The sequence below is a fragment of the Sparus aurata genome, chromosome 11 (genome assembly GCF_900880675.1).
Source record: "Sparus aurata chromosome 11, fSpaAur1.1, whole genome shotgun sequence".
Lineage (NCBI taxonomy): Eukaryota > Metazoa > Chordata > Actinopteri > Spariformes > Sparidae > Sparus > Sparus aurata.
Genome location: NC_044197.1, coordinates 24,512,720 through 24,527,462, shown reverse-complemented (window position 1 = coordinate 24,527,462; position 14,743 = coordinate 24,512,720). Strand labels below are relative to the sequence as shown.

The 14,743-nt window shown below is 40.7% G+C and overlaps 1 protein-coding gene across 2 annotated transcripts in view; it reads left to right on the top strand.

Annotated features, from left to right (window-relative positions):
• The window catches only part of kank3 (KN motif and ankyrin repeat domains 3), a 40,906-nt gene that overhangs the window by 21,677 nt on the left and 4,486 nt on the right, over positions 1-14,743 (top strand). The window contains exons 2-9 of one of the 2 annotated variants that reach the window (XM_030433615.1): positions 4,634-4,708; positions 5,956-6,040; positions 6,808-8,589; positions 9,347-9,449; positions 9,634-9,861; positions 10,012-10,102; positions 10,745-10,964; positions 11,156-11,298. In XM_030433615.1, coding sequence (XP_030289475.1) covers positions 6,004-6,040; positions 6,808-8,589; positions 9,347-9,449; positions 9,634-9,861; positions 10,012-10,102; positions 10,745-10,964; positions 11,156-11,298 — 2,604 coding nt within the window. In that variant the 5' untranslated portion in view covers positions 4,634-4,708; positions 5,956-6,003. Of the gene's footprint in view, positions 1-4,633; positions 4,709-5,951; positions 6,041-6,807; positions 8,590-9,346; positions 9,450-9,633; positions 9,862-10,011; positions 10,103-10,744; positions 10,965-11,155; positions 11,299-14,743 lie in introns of both variants that reach the window. The other variant, XM_030433614.1, reaches the window with a different exon arrangement.

Genomic DNA, 14,743 nt, shown 5'->3' with positions numbered 1-14,743 from the left:
TTATTTAGCTGGAAGTACACCAACTGAACTTATTGGAAAGTTTTGAAGAATAAACAAAACATTTATCGTATACACAATATGTGTGTGTATATATATGTGTGTATATAGATGGATAGATGTACACCTTTTTTGAAACACATGGAGTAAACTACAAATGTTAACTTCACTCTTCTCTGTTAACTTCATCTCGATTATGTACTGTACGAGCATTCATTCCATCTTCTTTGGAGCTCTGGCTTTATTTGACACTTTTGGAAGTGAGCTGCTGCAGTTATGGTTGCAGCATTGCATTTCTTCACAATAGAACCTCTTGAAGGATTTACTAAATTAAGTTGGTACAACCACAATGTTTTGTAGCTGTGGACATTATCTTTGTCTGCCTGCAGGATCCCGTGACTCGGTGTCTGTGTGTATTTTTGGATGTTTTTGTGAACATATTCTCATATGTTTGTGTTTTTGCAGGTTTCGCAACTGTGTGTGCGTTTATGGGCATTTTTGCAGTTTTGTTTTTGGCTTGTGTGAGTGTCATTATAATCATTGTCACTCAGCGGTGTGTGTGTGTGTGCATGTGTGTGTGAGACTCGACAGTGTGGCTCTCAGCTGGTCAGGACTCGGGTGTAGAGGGAAGGAATGCAGCTTCTCTGTAATTTGCTGTCTGTCATCAAATCAGAGAGAGAAACGGCAACACTTGAGAGGAGCGGAGGGAGAGAGAGAGAGTGTGTGTGTGTGTGTGTGTGTGTGTGTGTGTGAGTGTCTGGTGGGTGAGCGGAGAAATGAGTCATGTGAGGAGGGTAGAGAAGAGGAGTAGAAAGGAGGAGGTAAGAACGAAAAAGCGGAAAAGAAATAAGATATAGAATAAACAAGAGAAATTCATTTTGGATTCCTCTCAGCATTTCATGAGTTACTGGTCGTAAACGCTGCAGTCTCCACTGCGGTGGTCTTTGCAGCAATCATCTTTCTTGTTTTTGAAATTGTTTATCGTCTTTGCTGCTGTGGAGGATGAATAGTAAAATTAAAGTGGATAATTGCGCCTTTCGACAGTGTTAGAAAAGTTTATGATGCTATTTCATGGAGACAGTGTAAATGCTGTCAGTCTGGTGCTGTCAAACCAATAATTCATCCTTTATAAATAAATTAAAAAAAACAAAAAAGCAGTAATACCCACCAACATCAGGGTTTTGTCTTCATTGGTGAAGAGTAGAATCATTCACTCTTCAGTAGTCAAGGCTATTTATCGGTTCCAGTTCTGATTGGCAGTGATATGACCAAGATGCACAGGTAGACACGCTCATTTTCACCCCCTTTTCCAGTGTGACACTTGTGTGTCGCATGTTGAAGTGTACATAAATGTCTGTCTGTCCATCTCTGAATAACAAAGAGAGACTGAAGTAAAGATTTGAATTTCTGGTGCATTCATGAACTGTCTCGCCAGAAAAAAGAGGCAACCTCATCTACTGGCCATGGCAGTAGAGTCAAAAAAATCCTGAATATACACACAAATTTTGGTGTAAACCGGTAAGACTCAGCATATTAATAGACCTTAGCGCTTCGCTTCACAAAACCTTCTCAAAACAGTTCGTTCTAGGTGCGGGCTTGTGTTTCCACTGTGGTTGCTTTCTTGATACTGTGTTTGTATTTAGTACCACCTAATGAACAGGGTGGAAAACTTGTTTAAGAAACAATAGAAAATGGACAACAGTGAAAACTAAAGCATAATCTGCACAGAAGAATGCATGTTAAGCTATTGCCAAAACTAAAACTAGTTTGTCCATATTGTGGTTTCACTTTCGCTGCTTGGTAGATCAAGGCCAAGGTGTCTTTGTTGATCTTATTGGAACACGTTTATGCTGATTCAAAGGATTCTACCTGAGCTCCGGCAGGAAAAATTCACTTTAGTCTGAAAGTCCCTGATTAGGATTGTTCCCAAACCTAATTTCTGATCTGATTTTATGCATGTTACAGCTCTGATGATCTGCAGCATGTCTGGGTAAAACTCTCATCACATGTACTTGGCATTCCTTGTTATATTAAATTTGGTGTCTATGTCAAAATATAAATGACGTAGGGTCTACAATAAGGTGCTGATGTGAGGAAAACATTGGTGCCCTGTGTTTCTGAGCCAGTTTTGGTGATGTCACACATCAGAACTGCCGAATGTGAAACGAATGTCCTCTTTGTTATTTTTTTAAGACACATACTATACATACTATACGCTGTCACTGATACAAACCATATTACAACTCTATTGGAACTGTACTCAGCAGCCCAGTCGCCCAGCAAAACATTTTGGCATTTAGAGTTGATGGCAACCACTGATGTTTTTACATTTGTACGTGTCAATGAGCCATATTGACATTTCTACAAAATGTGTCACATCACGTTCACATGACATGTTTATGATATTTCATATTGAGTTTTGGGTTGCCAGTGACTGCAGCAAAATAATTCGTGTCACGTTCAATTTTAAAATCTCCTTTTCACTCATTTCATCCAGTCAGAATTACATGTTTTACTAAAATTGCCCAATAAACAAACCACTTCTGAGTCATATGACCTCGTTTATAAGCTCTGGTTAGCTTGTTTTCATCCTAAACAATCCCAAAATACAGTAAACTAACTCTCTCTGGTTTGGACCATCGAGGTGAGGTCACATTGTTGACAACCTCTTTGGCCTTTGTAAAACCTTGTGTGTGATTGGCTCAGATGCTGCAGCATCACCACGTTTGCTGTGATTTGACAGGAACACTGAGGAGAAACAGAGCTGCCACTGATAAGAAGGGCAGAAACATCGTTATCAGTTAAAAGGATTCTCTTTTTTCTTTCCATTGCATATTTCAATTAATCCATTATCCATAATAACCCGTAATATGATTTGTGATAACTCTGTCTGACTATTGTGGTCTTTACTCTGACAACAAATTGTCTTAGGCTGTCTGAGCTGACAGATGACGAGTGTGTGTTTATATGTTATCAGTAGTCAGTCAGCTAGAAGGACGGCCTGCGTGTTGCAACAGCGTGTGAGGAATGTGCCCGAGGCAGCTGGAAAACACATCTGTGTATGTGTTGTTACAATAGTGTATGTTTCAAACAAATTGAGTAACTGCTTGGGTTTTGTGTGTGTGGTTCAAATTACTACATTTTCATATCAAAGAGTGTGTCCGTGTTTCTGTGTTGCACAAATATTTCTCTTTGTTTCAAGGAAGAGACTGAGATTGGCACTCAAAGTATTTTTATGTCTGAAGCACACTAATTTTATGTGACCCACATAGACAGCAACCCCTGTAATTTTCTTTGTAAACACACACACCTGCGATATAGAGTCTCGTGGTGGTGCAGGTGGATACATACCATGCCTCAGTGACTTGTTGTCCACTGTCAAAATGTTCTCATATTTGCACATCCTTCTGTTACGTGATTCTTCTCTCCTAATGTGATGGCATATCTTCTCTGGGCTGTTTCTGTTGATGCTTTCTGTAACAAATCGAGTGACAAAAGACTCCCGAGGGCAGCACCGGAGTCACTCAGTAAGGCATCTACACATATGTGATGAATTGTGAAAAATATATGCACATTGTTGGGTCCCCACGAGCCTTCAGAACAGCTTCAGTGCTGCTTTGTAAAGACTCTGCAAGCACGTGATTTAAAGGGATTAACCACCCAATCGCCAGAATAAATGTTGGCAATAGTGTAAAACATGGAATCTGGTGCAACTTTACATTTATTTATGTTACGTTTGGCCACGAAGAACACTTAGTTAGGCTTAGAAAAAGATGTGTTTTGGCTTAAAACACCCGTTTTGGCTGCCACAAACACGTCTGGAAATTTCCCCGGGGTCTCTTTAAAAATATTATGTGGTTTCACACGTACAAATGTCAAAACACCAGATTGAACTTTGGGCACTGACTTTGCAGCTGGCAGCCTTCCCGCCTGCAACTCCACCGCCATCCCCTCAGCCCCCTGATATGGAAGTCTCATACACGTGTAATGTGAACGTGATCTGACACTTTTTATAGAAATGTCAATAAAGTATGTAGCCTATGAAACGTATCGGGGCTTTGCAAACCGCCATCATTTTATCCAGGCGACTGGGCCGGGGATCAAATATCATTCTTTCACAACTATTGACTCATTTAGTGTTTTGTTGAAATCTGTAAAGTATTTGCAGGTCAGTCACAATTTATGGAAATATCTAATTCATTGTGTTTGTTATCTGTTTGTATTATTATACGGTCAGTGGTTTCTCTACTGTAATAAGGCTTCAACGCAGCACCCAAGCCATTTTGGCCAACATCATAGCCAAATTAATTAAAAATCAATGTTGACAGCATCAAAACTGACTAAATGACTTCTTTAGCAAGTTTTGTCTCTAAGCTTTTTGGGAGTTGCTTATTATCTGCTCTTGCTTTTCCAACTTTATGTAAAAAAGCGGATATAGTAAAAATAATGATCCAAAATAATGTGAAATTCCATATTTTTTATTGAATAATGTTCTTTGGATGACACCCTGCCAACTCAGCCAACCATAAGTCTATCACATCCTACAGGGATGTAAAGAAAGCGCTGGCTGTGTCAGTTTTTGACTGTGAGAACTGATCTTAAGGTTTACTGTATGTTGTCTCTCCCTCTCTTTCAGGGCTGTGTGGAGCAGGGAGGAGGAAACCGGCCTGAACTCCAGCTGCATGAATCGCTCATTGAGCGGCTGAGAAAGGTAAACTCCATTTTAAACACAGGACTGCAGCATCCGGGTACTGTTTCCAAAGATTAATCTTCCTTCAGTTCTGTGTAATGGTTATTTGAATATCCAGAAAAAAAAAATAAATAAATAAAAAGGTTTTCAAGGTGTTGTTAGGAACTCTTGCTAACTGGTGGCTCTTTTCCTGAAGCACATTTAGTGTTTTATATTTCCTGTCTTCTTCGGAACAAACAGATGAAGAACCGGGTTGTTAATACTGTATCATCAGCCATAGCTACTAAGCCTTCAATTTTAGATCAAACTGCTGTCAGACTTTTGCAACTTGATTCCTAAAGTATATTTATAAAAACTGTAAGTGTAACAATTTAGTCAGCCCCCTGAGAGTTTCTCTGTCAAGATATCTGACTAAATAAAGGAAGTAATGGATTTCCCAGAGAAGCAAGTTTGAGCAGTGTTGTGGTGAGAAGAATCCTGTGGTTTTTCAGTAGAGGTTGATGGTTTGATGCTGTCATTAATGGAGCAGCTGTCTTGTGGTTTTTGGACACTGTTCAGCTCTTAGTTGTTGACTTTGTTCCGAGATGTTTCCCCTGACTGCTATCTTCACTGTGTGCCAGAACATTCTATACAAACAACCAAGTGTACATTTAAATTTTAGGCATGAATTATTGGTGCCTCACGACTACTACTGTGAAGAAAGTCTAAGCTCGATCCCCTGACAGCTCAAGAAAAGCCACGAGCAATGAAGCTGAACGCAGAATACAAAAGCTGACATGATGTCAGGTTTAATGTCCTTCAACACTTCTAATGGGTAAAAAAAAAAAAGGAGACCTATGTAACAAAACCTGTGAAAGATGGGAATTCACCTTCTTTTGAATTCAGTCATGGACTGTCACACGTGCTAACAAGCCATAAGACAACATAAATGTCTTCAGGCGTTTCCGCACTTTGTAGTAAGTTTACAACCCCTATAAAAAAGCATCTATGTCCGCCTTTTAAGTGAAAGTGAGGAGCCATTCGGGTTTTGGAGAAGTTATATTGTTTTTGAAGTTTTATGTGTAAAGCTGTCTGAGTTGGAGCGTGTGCTTTTGATGCTTATAGAAAAGTCTGTCAATATATAATCAACTCCCTTGTTGACAGTCAGTTAGTAACAAATGAGGGACTTGTGTCTGTGTTTCCACCAAACTACCGTGCAGTGTTTTAAAAATGACTTCCTCTTGGTCCTGACAGATGCACTCGTGTCACTATTTGTTTTCTTTAGCCAGGTGTTGATTTGAAGCTGCATGTGTGCTGAAAGGTCCAAGTCCTGAAAAATGACTCAGTCGGTGCAAGTGAACCCAAAGCTGCCTGGTAAGAAACAGCCTTAATATGCCATTGTTTTAATATTTACACCTCATGTCTGAATTTCTCTTAGACTATGAAAATGTAACTGTTTAGTCTTCTTTCTATCTTCCCTCTGTATACTTAGTTTTTTTCAGAATAAATCAATAATTCATGTAGTAAATCAATTGTTTGTTTCAAATTGCCATGAGAAGGTTTGTCAAATTTACCAAACATAACCAAAATGTGTTTGAAATCATTTGATGTGTCTCTGTGGCATTTGTACCATAAACACCACAGATCAGATACCTAAACCAGCTCCAAACTATGACGCACTGTAGCTATGCTTTATATTATATCAAATTTGTATACTGGTTTAGATTATAACATGAGCATTATTACTTCTGGTATTATGTGACGTAGTAATTTGAGATGAGAGATTTGTCTGTTTCTAAAGCTGTTGGAGTTTTTGACCATAAGTTGTGTGTTATGGAAGAATGTTTCACAAGTAAGTCCAAATCCATAAGCTTTCAGGAAACATGCATGAGTAAAATAAAGACGAAATGAACGTATCTGTGTCTTCAGTGACCATAAATTAGCCACTGCAAGCTAGGAAACATGGATGATTTAAAAATATTTAAAATGAGCTGTGGTTTTTTTTAGATATAATTATAAGTTAACATGTGTTTTAGTTCAAAGCAATTAATGTAAACATATGTTTTGTTTGTTTACAATGAAACTTTATGGAACATCTACAGCAAGTTTGTTTCAATAAGTTGTCTTCTTTCTCCCTTCAGATCTGGGCTCTCCCTTTATCTACTCCAGTCAGGAGGAGGCTGACCAGCCTGGTTCCTACTCCGTCCAAACTCCATATGGTTTTCAGCTGGATCTGGACTTCCTCAAATATGTAGAAGAGATAGAAAGTGGGCACAATATCCGTCGAGCCCCAGTCAGCTCCCGGCGCCGAGGGGTCAAACTTTCCCAGAGAAGTCCAAGTGTGGGGGGACTTACCAGTGGCTGGACATCTACAGAGTCTCTGGCATCTCCGGCCAGTGAAGATGGCAGGGCTCCTCCACCGCCACCACCACGCCACCGCCTTGGGTCAGCACCCTGTGAAGGGCTCTCTCTTTCCCCTGTGACCCTCCTAACTGTTCCTCCTCTGTCTGCTGGAGCCAAGGTGCCTCCTCCTCCACCGCAACGCAACCCCAGAGTTGAGCGGACTCTTCTGGAGACCAGCCGACGGCTACAACAGGAACAAACCCATCAGCATCAGAATGGTGGCCGATTCCAGCTCGCTGATCCTCCAAAACAGCTCTTACCCTCTGCATCTACTCTGCAGAGTAGCTGGACTAAACCCAGTCCTCAGACCTCTGGGCTCAGCACTCCAGCTGCTGGCACCACAGTAACCCCAGTCCCGCCCAGCCAGCTGCAGACGGTTAGAGAGCAGATGGCTACAGCCTTGAAACAGCTGAAGGAGATGGAAGAGAGGGTAAAGGGTGTTCCTGCACTTGAGAAAGAAGTTGCCAAGCTTCGTGCAGAGAAAGACATGCTTCTGTTAGCACTGCAGGAGAAGAAAGTAGCCATAGAGATGGCCCAGCAAAAGCAACAGTCCACAGAGTCTTCAACTCAGACCACAGAGACTGTGGAGACAGCTGAGCACAGTGTCCAAAGTCGATTGACTGCACCAATCTCAACTGGACATAAGGGCCTTGTGAAATCTGGTGAGCTGAAAAAGCTGACTATGAAATTTGAAGGGAAGGAAGAGAAAGCTACAGAGACTTCATCAAAAGGTTTAGTAAAAACTCCAGAAAAAGTGTCTGTCATTGAGAAGAAATCAGTGGCTGTTGGGGATGACGTGCCAATGGACTCTGTTGTTTTCTACTACAGTCAGGGTGTGAAAGATGCTTCTGAGGGCACCATGGTAAATGTTTGTGAGAAAGGCACCGGGACAGAGGCCCCTCTGGTTCATGAGGAGGGAATACAGACCAGAGTGGAGACAGAAGAAGCAGCAGTATGGGTGATGGAGTCACTACTTGGGCTGACAAGCGAGGCACAGCGGGAGATTGACACCTTACAGGACACCATTAAATTCCAGCAGGAATCAATTGGGAGTCTTGAGGACCGGTTGAGTGTAGCCGGCAAAGACCTGGTGATCCTTAAATCCCAGATTGAAGCAAAAACCTCAAAAGTCACATTTGAGAAGGGGGTTCTTGCAAAACCAGACACGACGGATACCCAGGTAGAGACACTGACTCCTACATTAAAGCATGCTGCAGTTTTGTGCTGCCCTGAGCTGAGCGATGCATGTGTAGGTGAGAGTTTAACAGCTGATCAGATTGAACAAGGCACCCAGACGGATGCTATAGCTGAAACGGGAGAACCAGTTCCTGTTGCAGTGGTCAGCACTGGGTGCCAATGGGAAGACTTGTTTGAGAAGAAGATGGAGGAGCAGAAAGTGCTAAAGAAGAGGCAGATGACCATCACTGATTACAAAGTTTCACCAGAAGAAGTGGTTAGTGTGGCTGAGAACAAAGAGGAAGATGACGGAGATAAGTCTACACCCAGCAACACCAAGACAGGTGAGAACTTTGGACTAATTGTCTTGATTATAGGGTTTAAGAAGATAAGGGTCAGGACATTATGGTCCAACCCCAATACAAACTCTTGCCCCTACCACTTTGCACCTACCACGTCGTTGTGTGAGTTCATGCCTAGGGGTAGGCAGTCCTGATTCTCATTGGGATAGAGGGGTCAAAAACGAGGGGTAGAGGTAATGACTAGAAATAGTTTAGACTACATGTGGTTCCTTCAAATGTTTTATGTCACAAAATATATAAAATGTAGAATAATTTTTCCTTGTAACATTATTGTAAAAGCATAGCAACACATCATTAGTAAGTGCATTCTGGTACAGCTTAATGGATGGACTATACACAAGGTACATCATTTACAAATAATTTCAAAGAAGTTCTGTGGAAAGTCTTTATTTTTGTTTGTGGATACTTATGATGAATTATATGCACTGGTAATTAATTTGAGTGTACCAATTAACAGTTGTCTTTATATAATGATTTACAAATTACATTGTTTTTTCCATGCAGCTGATTTGACATGGTATAGAAATTACAATGAACCATCGGACATGAAATATTTTCCACTGAAAAATTATTGCCACTAATCTTTCTTTTTCGAAAGCAGTCGCAATAAAAGTACCAAAAATAGATATAGACTCACAATCTTACAGCAATAGAGACGTCATGTGTCGTGTGAGGTATGCGTTTCTTTGGTGTACTATTTATGCTATTGTTGGATCCATCTGCTTCCTTATGTCAACAGGTATGCTAAAATCAATCATGAAGAGGAAGGACGGTAGTAACTCAGGCGAGAATCGCACTGCTGGCAAGAAGAGCCTGCAGTTTGTTGGAATTCTGAATGGAGGGTGGGTAACATAAAACCTAATTTTATTTTTCATCCCAGAAAAAATTAAATAAGGGCGGCGGTAGGTCTAAAGGATTGACCAGGTCACAGTTTTGACAAGTTGCAAACAAAAGCTTTTTTTCTAGTGCCTAAAATGTGCACAGCACAATTTTCTTTGTATTTGAGCAAATATTTGTGTCTCCCAGGTATGAATCTACATCCAGTGAGGAAGAAGAGGAGGAGGAAGAAGAGGAGGAAGATGGGAGTTCTTCTGAAAGTGGGGAAGGCGAGTGCTTGGACAGCACAGAGGAGGATGAGGCAGCTCTGGAGGAGGAGACATCAGAGGAGGAGAGAAACGTGAACCTGGATGAGAGCGACACTGATGAGGAAACCCTGAGGGCTGCAAATTATTCATCTGATGCTGTGAAAGAGAAGTATGTTGATACGCAACAATGACTAAAGTGTAGTGCTGCATATATAAATGCTACCAAATCTTACAAAGTCTTATCATGTAAACATTCATATGCAACACTTATACACAGTAACATTCAACACAAGGGTGAACATGATTTTCTTCATAATAGGTTTGAGCTGAGCTCAAAGATGCGTGAAGCCTGTCTCATCATGAAGAACCACCTGAACGATGACATCAAAACACTGAAGAGTAAGGAAGTGGTGCGTTCCTGCATGCTTCTTCAAACCATTTTATCATTTATCTTCAACACTTCGTTATTGGAATAAAGCAAAAATCCTAATTACTTTAGGCTGATGAAAATTGTGGGACTGTTTTTTTATTGTTTAGGGATATTTACAGCACCTGCAAACATTAATCACAAACAATAGGAGCTTCGTGTAACAATAACAGAGGAGTCTAGACCGAGAGAAGGCTCAGGAAATGAATCATTGTTGGCTCAAGTAACAGATGCCAAAAAGGACTTCCCTTGACATTCAGTGGAATGCAAAGCTGCGATTAGCTATTTAACTTGCCAAAATAAACTGTATATGTTTTAACTTCACTGAATTAAGGGAAGCTGTGGGTAAGTTGCAATAGTAAGATACAACCCTTAATTCTCTGCTGACACAGATGCTGTTTTGCTCATTTGTTAATACATAAATATGATAGACCTGCAACTGATTAGTTGTCAACTATTCATTTAATCTCAATTAATGAAAGTACTTTGATAATCAATACATTTGTTTCATAAATTCAAGATTCTTCGATTCCAGCTTTAATTCCAGCTTCTTTGAACCATTTGCTGATATTTTATAGACCAAACAACAAATCAAGAAATTAACAACATATGCCCTCACCTTCAGCTCTCCAGCAGCCACACGGTCCAGCTCGAGTGGTTCCGCATTTCCAGCGCCAAGATGGCTCAGCCGTCGCGGGTCTCAGACTACCTGATGGCATTTTCTGAGGTGTCGTCGGTGCTGCTGGAGCATGTAGTCAATATGACCGATGGCAATGGCAACACTGCTCTCCATTACAGTGTCTCCCACTCCAACTTCGGTGTGGTGGGGTTGCTGCTGGACACAGGTCAGTGGCCAAACAAATCACATTACACTACCGAATGAAACCATACAGTAAGGAACAGAACAGAATCTAGTTTATAATCCTGTTGTATTGGACTAGATTAGTTTTAGTAAGGCGTACAAAGTTAACTGGTAACTGAGTGTATGTACATGTGCATTTCTATATAAATGGCAATGTGTCCTGTCTATTTACAGGTGTGTGCAGTGTGGATAAGCAGAACAAGGCAGGCTACACTGCCATCATGCTGGCTGCTCTCTCTACTGTGAAGGAGGAGGACGACATGGCTGTTGTCAAGAAACTCTTCGGTCAGGGCAATGTCAACGCCAAGGCCAGCCAGGCAAGTCTGAATCAGTTCATCACACCTCACAAAGCTGTTTTACAAGACACAAACACTTATATGTGTCGTTTACTCCTCAAGTACTGCTTGTAGATAGTAGCCCCATTCACACTGCCGTTTGGATGCGAGAGTGACAGACAGCGTCCAGTTTACTGATGGCGATCATTTAATTATATAATTTAGAGCAAATAACATAACTTTCCAGGATGTTTGGTGGGTCAGGATCTCTCTCAGCATACATATGATTATAAACTGTCTGCAGGTTTAGATTGACAGGAGGACACCCAGGCACAGACGTCATCATTAGGGATGCACCGAAATGAAAATTCTTGGCCAAAACCGAAAATGAGGAAGCCAAGGCCGAAAACTGAAAGAAATTATTATGCCAATTATTAGTACCATTGCATTTATGGCTATGACTGTGTACTAACCTCACTAAAATCAAGGCACTGCAATTCAAAGAATAAATCAATTACAAAAGCATGAAAATGTTTATTTAGGACTGACATTACAACAACGCACAATATAAAATAAAATAAAATTCCAAATAAAATGTTTAACTTGACCCCACTCGTGTACATTAAATAAATAATAATGTACAGGCCTATAACTGACTGAACTGCTGAAAGTTTGTAAAATTAAATGTGTTCTCTCATAAAAACATAAAGTGCATTTAGGTCAAGTGCATTTTAACATTTTCTCTGTAGGACTACCTATTATTTGGTGCACTCTCTTGCAGGATCTCATTGAACATATCTGACAATAGGGTGCATGCCCCTCATCTGGTGCAGAGAGACGAGTCCTTCTCCTGCGCTGTGCGCTTCTCCGTCTCCAAGCCGGTTCTCCGCATCCATCGCAGCCTGGATCATTTCTCGTGTGCGCTGCTTTAATCCCACATCCAAGTAATGATCTTTATAACGAGGATCAAGTACAGTCCCGATGAAGTTCAGAGGATCCGAATAGATCTCAGTGAAACATGTGCTGACAGACTCTAAGAGTGTACTTTTCATTGTTTTCACTCTGTGGTCTGTCTGAACCTCTTTGCTTAGAAGACGCTTTAGTGCTGTGAAGTGAATGTCGCGGGGAGCTCGTGATCTGCGCTGTATGCAGCAAAGACTCATGGGTCTTCCTCAGATATATTGAAATACATCCACACCGCAGACATGTTGGCGCTTATCCAGACAAGCGTGTGCTGGCCGCAGTTTTTGTTTGCGTCATCACAACTTTCTGTTTCGGCCATGTTGTTTCGGTGATAAAACTAAATGCGCTTTTGGGCCATTTTTGGCCGAATATTTTCGGTGGCCAAATATTTGGTGCATCCCTAGTCATCATCATGACGTATACCATCACACTTCTTTAGGAGCTGCAGCTTTCTGTGTGAATTACACAGCGGTTCGCATTAACGCTGGCGCTGCTTGGCTGTGTGTGAATGACCAACGGTGGAGAATTGGCGAACCACCGCTGTGGCGATAATGCGGCTTCTCTGTGTGAAAGGGGCTACTGTCTCTTATGTCCTCCGTGTTCCCAGAGTAATTTTGCTGCGCTCATTCCTGTCATATGAGTGTTATTTTTGGTATATAGGTCCTGCCTGTTAAAGAAATGAAAGGTTAACCCGGCACTGAGATTACATGTTAGTACTAGCATGTACTCAGTAAACGGGCTTTGTTCATGTTGTTGTTCTGAACAGCACATAACAGTTTAAATGACACATTGGGAATTTATTCTCATTATAAAAGTAAAAATACTTGTGCCACAAATACTGACTTATTTTGATATGCAAAGATACAGATATCTGTTTAATAATCCAGTGTGTCAGATTTAGGAGGATCTATAGAGTGGCTCAGGAACAAATCCACAAAAGACATCTGTAAAAACACCCCACTTGGGAATTTTAAAGCGTTTATGTCTTTTCAAAAGGTTGTTTACAGGTGGCTTATTGAACATTAATACATTAATTTGTACGGCAAGCCCGGATTCTTGTACGTCTTTACAGGTGGACTTGAGCTGCAGACTATTCTAAGCTGAGAACACTATAGCGTAGTAAGAAGATTTGTGGTTGTGATTCAAGCACAGTGTAGTTGGTTCATAGCCTAACATTTGCTTTGTATCTCTGGTCATTTCATTTATGCTTCAAAAATCATAAATATGTTCATCTGCGATGATCATCTTGCTGAACATAACACGTAAATATCATAGAGCTGCGTCTGCCACCAAACTTGTTTTCTGCAATAATCAAACTGAAAAATCCCAAAGCATTTTTGAGGGAACCAAGGCTGATGCGAACATCTGGGTCAGCATACAAAAATGTCATCCCTGTCCGACTGTGTTGACGGAAAATAAATCTAACACTCAAAATGAATGTTTTCATTAGTGTTATAATGACCTGAAACTAAGAGTAATTGTTCTTTTGTTACCTTTAATGATAATTTTATATCTACAGAAGGAATGGGTCCTTTACAGCGCAGCCTGCCATGTTTCTACATTAGCCCAGAACTGATAAACCACACCACACCTTTAGACACCTTAGGCTTTAGAGAAGGACTTTCACATTTTTAGCTCTACCATGTTGTGATACCATTACCCAGTTCACAGATAGATGCTACTTAATCTTACACACTGGTCCTTAAAAAGAAAAAAAAAAATCCTTAGAAATGTGAATGTCTGAAAGGTCCAAAAGAGCTCCTGTGAATCAGTTGTGGGCTCCATCAACCAGAAGCATTTTATCACTTAGCTCAGCTGACTTTCTTTAATGAATTGAATCTGATTTAGACACGTTAAACTGTTAACACAGAAGCAGAAATATAGAACCAAACATAGGATCAATTCCACGCACAACAGCCCAATTGAGGTGACCGAGTTACTAATCTGATCTGTTAATGAGCTTTTGCCGCATTCTTTTACTGAATCTAAACTTGATCTAAACTGACCTTTTCCCTGCTGGTTAAATGTGTGTCGTTGTTGCGAATGCTTTTGTGTTTGAAACACTTAAAGACATTCAACTTGTAACTAGTCCTGATTGAATGTGTACTTGATTCGTACAGCTAGTTCGAGTAACGGTAAAGAAGAGGATGTTGTTCTTTGTTCTCTGTTTAATTCAACAAGGGAAGGTTATGTTGAGGGCATTTCCTGTGTTGTAATGAATTGCTACATTCAGAGCCAGATGAATAGTTGTAATGGGTTAGATTGGGTTAGAGAAATAGTAGCCTAAAGTGACACTCAGGTCATTTGTGAGAATCTGTTGAGTTGAATGGTTTTATCTCTTGGCGTGATCTAATCAGGCTGTGTAGTGTATGTGTTCGGACCCAGCGCCTGACAGGCTCTCACACTGCCAAGTCACAGGACTCTGAATTTATAGAATCACTGGCTATAAATCTAATTACTGGTGCTTGTTATTGTTGCTGCGGGTAACAACACAAGGCACGCAACGCAATTTTAGAGACAGGAA